This window comes from Rhodamnia argentea, chromosome 11, assembly GCF_020921035.1.
Source record: "Rhodamnia argentea isolate NSW1041297 chromosome 11, ASM2092103v1, whole genome shotgun sequence".
Taxonomy (NCBI): domain Eukaryota; kingdom Viridiplantae; phylum Streptophyta; class Magnoliopsida; order Myrtales; family Myrtaceae; genus Rhodamnia; species Rhodamnia argentea.
This window is the reverse complement of record NC_063160.1, coordinates 4,651,695-4,660,769: the sequence shown is the minus strand read 5'-3', so window position 1 is coordinate 4,660,769 and position 9,075 is coordinate 4,651,695. Positions and strand designations below refer to the sequence as shown.

Here is a 9,075-nt window from a genome sequence, read left to right as displayed (position 1 = left end):
GATGTATTACCCTTCAATTCTAAATAAAGGCACCTCAAGCCCTCATTTGGAATTTTCCCTATGTTTTGAAACGGCAGCAGCACAAAATTGAGTGTGGTTGGCTCCTTGGAAGGAGTTCGACGAATTGTTAAGCGGCCGCGAATGACCCATCTCGCTATGCCAATCCCTACCGATCGTAACTTGATTTTCTCATTTGTCATTGCCTTTGTTTTGGTTTTACGAGTGTCCACTAACTTATTCTGGGCTGGCTAGAAGCCAAACAAGACGCGGGGGAGTTTGCCTTTGTTTCTTCGAATTAGAGGAGAGATTCATGAGCTTCCGGAGGCTTGGTGACGTTCCCACGGTGAGCAATTTAACAAATCACGTCACTGTCAAAACCGTAGCGCTCGTTCTCGGATAAAAATGGTATCCAACAGGACCTTTGATGGCACCGCCAAAACGTCACACAACTTATTAAAGAACTTGCCGAAGGAAGCAAAGAGAGCGCTCGCTAGGTACCCAATTAGGAATAGGAAGTAAAGTGAGGTAGACCAACCACCCCAAAGGAAAAGATGGAACAGCACACGCAAAACCGAGCTGATAACATAAAGAAAAAGGCGGCATCTGACGGTCCTTAGGACTATATCGTGACTTATATTCGATTCACCAGGCTAGAAGAGCATCGAATTCGCCGAAGCGGGTTGGCATTAATCACCCTGGAAGCTAGGACAGAACCTTCGAGGTCTGGAAGTTTTTGTCTCTCTTCAGGTCATGTGATGCTCTTCCGCGAGAAGACGAATCTGCCCTCGCTTACAAGACGACGAAGCCTACTCATCAACTTTTACGGCTTTGGAGGCGATTGAGGTTGTCAATTCCACTTCCCGTGGGAAACGAAACGCCACTCTCATAAATCCCACATACTATCTCTCTCTCTCTCTCTCTCTCTCTCTCTCTCTCTCTCTCTCATTCATCTCTGTCTCTCTTTCTTCTAGTGTGGTTGGGTTGTTCTCTGGTGGCCGGTGTGAAGATGGGCTACTGGCGGCCGCAGTGGAGGTTGCTCGACTGCAGCGGACGGCAGGGTAGAGGAGCGGCGGTGGTTCATTTGCTGCTGTGGTGCTGCATTGTCGTTTCTGAGACGACCCAGTTAGGTTCTTCTCTCATCTTCTTCGCACCTCTCTCTCTCTCTCTCTCTCTCTCTCTCTCTCTCGATCGACTTATAATTATTTGCTGAATGAGCAATGCAGCATGTTCTCTCAACCAGTACTGCTGTGTTCTGTTGTTCTGTGGCTGTGAGGCCGCCGGAGCAAAATCCCATGTAATGTATGTTTTCATTCGGGCACGCTTGAGAAATTATCCGTCCAGTCTTGTCCGTGGAATAAACTCATTTTATAGCCAATGAAATCCGTCGAGACCCACGTAAAAACCCTTCGGTTTATATTCGAGTTAGAACCGGTATACGATTTAAGCTTGAGATGATTCATACGTAGTCACACAAGTAAAAGTTAGGCAGTCCAAATGACACAAAGATAAACTTTTGGGATATTGATGTTACAATAAGCATAGTTTAGCATTTTGAGCGGTACTGTTCTTTTTTTTCCCCCTCTGAGGTGGTTCATGATAGATTCTTGCCTTAATACAACCACTTATTGGTGCTCTTTAAAAAATATTTTTTTAATAGACTGAGGTATACTTATAATAAAATAAAAAAAAGGTCAAAAAAAAAAGTGAACCATATAGCTTGGAAAAGTCCATGAACAGGTCAAAAAAGCTCATCATAAATGCTTATGTGGTCCCTTTGTTTCAACTTTAAAAATCATTGCTACCTGACTTTTTTTTTTTTTTGGTCTCTCTTCATATTTTTTGGCCACCGGTCAACATATGGCATTGACGATAACTCTGCCTTCTCTTTCTTCTCCTATTGAAAGAAATTCTCCAGGGAGCAGCAAATCCAAGTCTTCTCTTGGGGTCCAGCTGAAGTTGCAGGACCGGGGGCAGGTAACTAGGCTTCACCTGCTACTCTTAATTTGTCAATGATGAGGCTCAAAATTTGTTGAACTGTCCATTAATGACGACATTAATCAAGATTGTTGTTTAGGTTTCACCCATCATTTTCGGTACCTGATAACGAAGTCCTGTAATTTGACTAGGTAATTCAATCGTAATGAGTGATTTCGAGTTATGAATCTTCTTCTTGATTATGTTTTCAGATGTTGATAGACAACGGGCTTCTCCAAGTAATTTTGTCGATTCCGGATGGAGATGTCATAGGCATTTGGTATAATGGTATCGATAACTTGCTTGAAATCCAGAATGAAGAAAACAACAGAGGGTACGTAATGAAATGTATCCACATGCAATCTAGCTCTTGATTTGCTCGTTTCGTCGGCTTTTCACATGCTATGCGATTCCGAAGAACGCGGGATTCGATTTTCGAATCTCAACCCTGAGCCCTCGTTTGTCAATTCTAGGTACTGGGATGTTGTTTGGAACTGGCCTGGAGAGCCGATCAAATACGACAGGTGAATGTTGACTTCGCGAGCAAGTGAGAATCGAGTTCTTTTCGCCGATTGTCACAGTATCTGACTGATTAATGGCAGGATACAAGGAACAACGTACAAGATCGTAACTCAGAATGACGACCAAGTAGAGATATCGTTCGTCAGAAAATGGAGTGTCTCGGCCAACCAGACTGTGGTTCCGCTGAACATCGACAAGAGGTACGATCAGAGCTTCCGACGACACATAATAATCATTGTGTTTGAACATTGAGCACTTAGGCAAACAATAGGTAACAATAGTTGGGACACCGCAGGTACATAGTGCGGCGTGGATGCTCGGGATTTTACAATTACGCCATTTTCGAGCGCCCGGAAGGATTGCGGGACATCGAAATGGACCAAGTCAGGATCGTTTACAAGCTCCAGAATGCAAAGTAATTGAATATCAGTCTGTAATTGTTCTTGTCATGTTAGTTTTTAGGATTTTCAGAGTGGTCTAGTTACTAAGAGTTGGGGGATGCTGATAACTTGGGACTTCGATTTTATTGTCCAGGTTTCATTTCATGGCTTTGTCGGATGCTAGGCAGAGAGACATGCCGATGCCAGAGGACCGGATCACGGGCCAGCCGCTGGCCTACCCGGAAGCAGTTCTACTGACCGATCCAATTAACCCGGAACTTAGAGGAGAGGTAACCTTAAATATTCCAAATACCATCTACAACAAAAACCTCGTTATGCTCTAATGTTATGCTAATCACTAAAAATTCCTGAAATTACCCTCAACTCTAGTTTCCTTTACTTATTAGGGTTCTAAACTTTTTGCTACTTTATCTGTAAGTCACGTGACGAGTGGGTACCGGTGGCCGGCGCTGCAGGTGGACGACAAGTACCAGTACTCATGCGAGAACCAGTACAACAGAGTGCACGGATGGATCTGCGGGGATCCGCCGGTGGGCTTCTGGATGATCACGCCCAGTAACGAGTTCCGCACCGCTGGGCCCATCAAGCAGGACCTCACTTCCCACGTCGGCCCAATCACCCTCTCCGTGAGTCTTCCCTGCAATTTTCCTACACTAGTCTACAAAATTAGTGTTTTCCTGAACTTGCTTGATACTAAATAGGAGTGGTCGGTTCTCAGGCAATCCGATTCCCACCCCGGAACTGGGAATGGGACCGGAGGGACCGGTTCCCTATTTTTGCTTACCCCTAATAGTAACCCAGTGGCAATGGCGGGTTTGGTCAAAGAATAACTAAGTAGCAATGAACAAATGGGTAGACATAGTAATATGCTTAGCAGTCCTAGATTTTCTTAATTTGTCCTTTTAAGTGCAAAAGTTGTGCTTAAGTACTCAGAGGAAACAGTGCAGATGTTTGTGAGCACTCACTATGCTGGGAAAGAAGTGGGCATGAAGTTCAGAGATGGAGAGCCTTGGAAGAAGGTGTTTGGCCCTGTTCTGGTCTATCTCAACTCTGTTTTACCAGAGGAAGACTTGGGCAATCTCTGGCAAAATGCCAAAGAGCAGGTCCCTCTATACATAGTTTCCCTCATCTGCCCAAATTAGATTAGTCGGTCTTCTATCTAGGCCACGACGGACAATTAGTAATTCTTTTGTTGTTGTCGACTCAATGATTATCAGATGTACGTAGAGTCGGACACCTGGCCGTACAGTTTCACAGAGTCGGAGGATTTCCCTTCGTCGGAGGAGCGAGGAATGGTCGTTGGCCAGTTACTTGTTCGCGACAGGTACTTAAATTAGTTCCATAACCGAAGTTTTATCTCATGATGAAATCTCGACTAGTCCCCATATTCGTTGCTTTTTCGCGAGAACATGGGTGCAAACTTCTCACTAATGGACCCGATATGTGCGAAATTATGCTGTCACGGCTCTAGTAGTGCCTCAATGATCTATTCGATGAGCTTAAAATAGTAAATACTTCATATCATCGTGTAGGAAAGACTAAATGCGGATATGGTGCTTGGTATGCGCTGTAAGATGATGAAACCTTCTAAGTTCGCGCGATCGCATAATTTAAGTTTGCTCTGTTTCTTCACTTGCCTTGCTTTTCTCCAGATATATAACTGAGAAATACTTGTGGGGAGGCTTTGCCTATGTTGGCCTAGCATCGCCTGGTGAGGTCGGGTCGTGGCAAAGGGAGAACAAGGTAGATAGAGCTGCTGAATCTTTTCAGTGCGCCATGATCCATACCTTACCAGTAGCTTCCAGTTCGGCCTAGGCAAAATACAACCAGATTTGATTTATCTTTTGGTAAACGTCATTTAATTTGCAGGGTTATCAGTTTTGGTGTAGAGCAGACAGAAAGGGAAATTTCATAATCAACAACATTCGAGCCGGCGATTACAACTTATATGGATGGGTTCCTGGTATTATAGGAGACTACAAGTATGAAGGCAATGTCACTATCACACCAGGTATGAGGTTTTGCTTCTGTTTATTGAAACCAAACACTGTAACTTGTGTCTGAATTTGCGATTCCATGTATAGACACATCAGTTTAGCATAGATAGGCAACAGGGAAATAAAATGATTATAGTCTCAAAATGCAGGTTCCGCAATCAACTTGGGGATTCTTGTCTACAGGCCGCCGAGACACGGCCCTACTCTGTGGGAAATAGGCGTCCCTGACCGCACGGCTTCGGAGTTCTACGTGCCCGAACCTTACCCAACCCTCATGAATAATCTGTACTCTAAGAACAACCAATACAGGTTTGCGTCAGTAAAGCCCCAACTTATATTTCTTAGCCGATTGACATTCATATACCCGTTCATGTCTCGTGTTGATCTTGTTAAGTTGGGCAGATTTAGGCAATACGGTTTGTGGGAGCGATATGCAGACTTATACCCCCGAGATGATCTCGTCTTTCATGTGGGCGTTGATGATCATCGTAAAGATTGGTTCTTTGCCCAGGTCACTCGGTATGTTTCGTCTCCTCTATGTCCACCACAGAACTTGCTCGATTTCTTCCTTGTTGATTAAGCTTCTCTCCAAGTGCAGGAATTTGTATAACTACACATTCACAGCGACGACATGGCAGATTGTGTTTGAACTCGAGACAGTGAAAGAGACCGCCGGTTACGTCCTCCAATTGGCCTTGGCATCAGTTACTGAATCTGACTTGCAGGTACAAGCACAACATGTAGAACATTATGTATTCAACAGTTCATATAAGCTAGATCGAGGTCGTTCAACCGCATTAAGGATGAATATCGATCAAACCAGCAACCGTGTTCCCTGTATTGTTTGTTGTTCCTTAGGTACGGTTCAACGACCCGAGCATTGAGGCCCCGCACTTCGCCACAGGGAGAATCGGACAGGACAATGCGATAGCGAGACATGGCATTCATGGGTTATACTGGTTGTACAGCATTCCGGTGCTGAGCTCGCGACTTCGGAGCGGAAACAACATCATCTTTTTGACTCAGGCCTTGGCCATAAACCCTTATCAAGGAGTCATGTACGATTACATTCGCCTCGAAGGGCCTCCGGAGTTGTGAATAGAGATAGTCTTCCAAGTTACAAAGTACTAGCATTAAAAGGAAGTGTCGATATTGGCTTCACACACTTTGGATTGTATAGCATTGAGCATTTCTCAGCTTAGAGTCATGGAATTTTAAACATTGGATCATAACATATATGGTTTAGAGCAGCTCTCGGCGTCGCCGCCACGATGATCGACTGCGTTGTCCACTTAGATCTTGGATTTCAAGAATTGGGATCCTGATAAATTGACTCAATTTATCTGGACAGAACATTACACATAACCTCGAGAAAGATTGTTTTGCGGTCGACAGAAGCAAATGAAGCACGAATTGAAAGAGCTACAAATTGATAATAATGCTCATAATGAATCACAAGAGGGAATCAATCATAAAACGATCAAAGTATAGTAGTTCTCCTTTCTGTAGATACTTCAATATACTATCATATTTAAATCGCCATCATTTAATTTCTATCTAAAGTAGCAATCAAATAAAACCACTTAATAAGACGGTGAATAACACAAATTTAATTTTGTTCGGGCCCTTTGGCGTTTGCTTTATGGCATGCTAAACGCACGTAGCACATTCGCGTAAAGCAAGCGGCCCCGTGCTTGCTTTACGCGAAAATAGCAGAAAGTATTCAATCATTCGACGAATAGGAAACCTAAATTTGGTACGAACATTCTTCATCATTCATCACAAAAATTCAGGATCTTGAAAAAATGAAGATTTTCATGAAAGCATCGTGGAAAATAGAGAGGGAAAAAAATGATACTTTTTGTTGTTGTTGTCAAAATAACATTTTATTCACTTTCTCGATCGAAATATAAGAGAGAAATATCTTAGTTCAAAGAGTACAATTTCAAACCAAGATAAATCTTATACAACTTCAAACCAAAATAAGCTCCAGATACCCAGAGAAATCATCATAACGAAGTTATACGTCACATGCTCAAAGAACACACATATGATTTCTTCACACCAAAAAAGGGCATCTAATCACCAACTATGTCTTTAGTAATGAGTAAACTTTGAAAACTCCATATGATGCTACGGCTTTGCTTTTCGGCGGTGCATGCTTAAAATTGGCATCCCCGAGCGGACTGAAAATGTTGAATGAGTATATATCTAACGCCTATGAGAGTGAAACCTTCACAAAGTTTCTCTAATCTCCTTCAAAATTGAACTTGTTCACCAACAAAATCAAAAGGAAAGAAAAATCCTGAAAACATACATGCAAAAAAATCCCAAGTCTAGACTAGGTCATGATAGAAATCTCCTCAAAACAGAAGAGAGAAACTTCCAAATCTAGATGAAAGCGGAAGAGAAAAGCTTCCAAACAAGACGAAAACAAAAAAAGAAAATAAAGGACTAAAACAACTTAAGAAGAAGGGGAGGGGAGAGAGAGATCTAGCTTAGACCCTCCCCTACATGGAGGTTGAAGGAGAAAGCCTTGTATAAGTAAGAGGAAAAAGAGAGAGCTAGGGCTGGCACAGAGAGAGGAGGGGAATCCTCCCATTGTTGAATGTGTAGAAGGTGGCACTACTACTGAATCTCAGGGAAAGTATAAAAAAAGTGTTAAACCTATTGCATTGATACTAATATAGTTCTAAACCTTACAATTGGATCAATTTAGTTCTAAACCTTTTTACATTGGTATCAACTCGGTTTATTGGGATAATTTTTGTCGGAAATTGCTTACGTAGATGCCAACCATCTTAAGTGGCGTGGCTATTGCTGTCCTAAACATTTTTTAATAACTTTTTTTATAAAAATAAATATTTTATTTTTTAAAAGATATTTTATAATTATTTTTATTTCTTTCTTTTTTCATTTCTGACACTTTGGGAAACGAGGGCCATTGGCAACCCTAACCGGCCATTGGGCAAGGGCTAGCGAACCTCATAGCAGCCGACGAGGGCCAACCAGCCCTCACATAATGGCTAGCAAGGATTACCAGCGATCCTCGTCAGCCAAAGTGACAAAAACAAAAAGAGAATGAAACAATATAAAAAAACAATTAATTTGTTTTAAAAAGTAAAATATATATTTTTGTAAAAAATTATTTCATGTTAACGCCAACTGTCTCACGTAGGATAGGCGACGTCCACGTCGTGATTTTCGGCAAATATTGGCAAAATGAACTGAATTGGTATCAATGTAATAAGTTTTAGAACTAAATTAGCCCAAGTGAAAGGTTTAAGATTAAATTGGTACCAATGCAATAAGTTAAGGACTTTTATAATACTTTTCCCTTTGAATTCCGAAGGAAATCGATCTCTCTCTCTCAACCCTTTTCTTAACATTACGACTCAGACAAAATTTTCGTGTGTTGTTAAGTAAGAAGAGGACAGAAGACGGGCTTTACATATGTTTCATTGCTTATTTTGGTACGTCTATCATATAATCATAATCTTAAGAGCAACGGTCGAGGTTGTTTATCCGTTTATTTTCGCATGAATACATTTATCTTTTGCGTGATAATTGGGCTATTAATGATTCGATCTTATCGATCCATGATATAGTCAATCTTTGGGGTATTTTCCTGATAACTTTGAAATTTTTTTTCCAACAGAGCAAAATATAGCTAGGCATTCCACCGGAAAATCTGCCGGTCAAAGTTTATTTCAACACCAAAGTTTTTGCTCGACATCATCATAGACAATCTAATCAGAGCCTCCGGGTACCTCAGGCTTCTTTTAAGGTGTTGCCAATGTCACTCACAAATCGATACTTGACATCGGCCTTGGCAAGGCGGTCCATTGCCGTGTTCAAATAATCAATCGGAACGACCTTAATATCGGTAGTTATATTATGCCAAATCAATCATCTCCTGAGTTTCTTTCAATCCGCCGATGAGACTCCCGGCCACAATCTTCCTCCCTAAAACCACGAGCGGGTTGAGCAATATTATCTATCAGTTCGTGTTTAGCTAAATGAGAAATTTGGCACTTCTATCGCGTTATATTGGTTGTATTAGTTGATTGAACATCATTTTTGCGGCAAAGGAGAGCAACAGAGATTCCTACCGGAGATCAAGGGGAAGACGGGCAACTCGGGAGGCCGATCGGGAGTGCCGACGAGGACAATTTTTCGGT

General features: G+C 42.0%; 1 protein-coding gene across 7 annotated transcripts; it reads left to right on the top strand.

The window, feature by feature from the left end:
* Window positions 1-707: 707 nt before the first annotated feature.
* LOC115739425 (rhamnogalacturonate lyase B) lies at window positions 708-6,096 on the top strand. 7 transcript variants are annotated; one of them, XR_004015235.2, is made up of 17 exons: window positions 708-843; window positions 972-1,122; window positions 1,905-1,974; window positions 2,187-2,308; window positions 2,448-2,498; window positions 2,577-2,696; window positions 2,792-2,911; window positions 3,031-3,166; window positions 3,353-3,523; window positions 3,845-4,000; window positions 4,115-4,221; window positions 4,550-4,640; window positions 4,767-4,908; window positions 5,044-5,203; window positions 5,289-5,410; window positions 5,490-5,619; window positions 5,753-5,894. XR_004015235.2 is itself a non-coding variant. In XM_030672514.1 (17 exons), exons 2-17 carry the CDS (start codon window positions 1,007-1,009, stop codon window positions 5,990-5,992), a joined length of 2,046 nt encoding a protein of 681 aa, XP_030528374.1. In that variant the 5' UTR covers window positions 708-843; window positions 972-1,006; the 3' UTR covers window positions 5,993-6,096. The 7 variants fall into 7 exon arrangements, 4 of the variants coding, with proteins under 4 accessions (XP_030528374.1, XP_030528372.1, XP_030528375.1 ...); XR_004015234.2 differs by having other exon boundaries at window positions 5,289-5,413; window positions 5,493-5,619; XR_004015236.1 differs by having other exon boundaries at window positions 5,289-5,413; window positions 5,493-5,632; window positions 5,740-5,858.
* Window positions 6,097-9,075: the final 2,979 nt, after the last annotated feature.

Bases quoted from the DNA above. Each gene is read 5' to 3' on its own strand.
- LOC115739425 (XM_030672514.1), top strand. From the start codon at position 1,007: ATGGGCTACTGGCGGCCGCAGTGGAGGTTGCTCGACTGCAGCGGACGG. The intron at 1,975-2,186 runs GTAACTAGGCTT...TTATGTTTTCAG, and splicing joins AGTTGCAGGACCGGGGGCAG to ATGTTGATAGACAACGGGCT. The intron at 3,167-3,352 runs GTAACCTTAAAT...CCGGCGCTGCAG, and splicing joins ACCCGGAACTTAGAGGAGAG to GTGGACGACAAGTACCAGTA.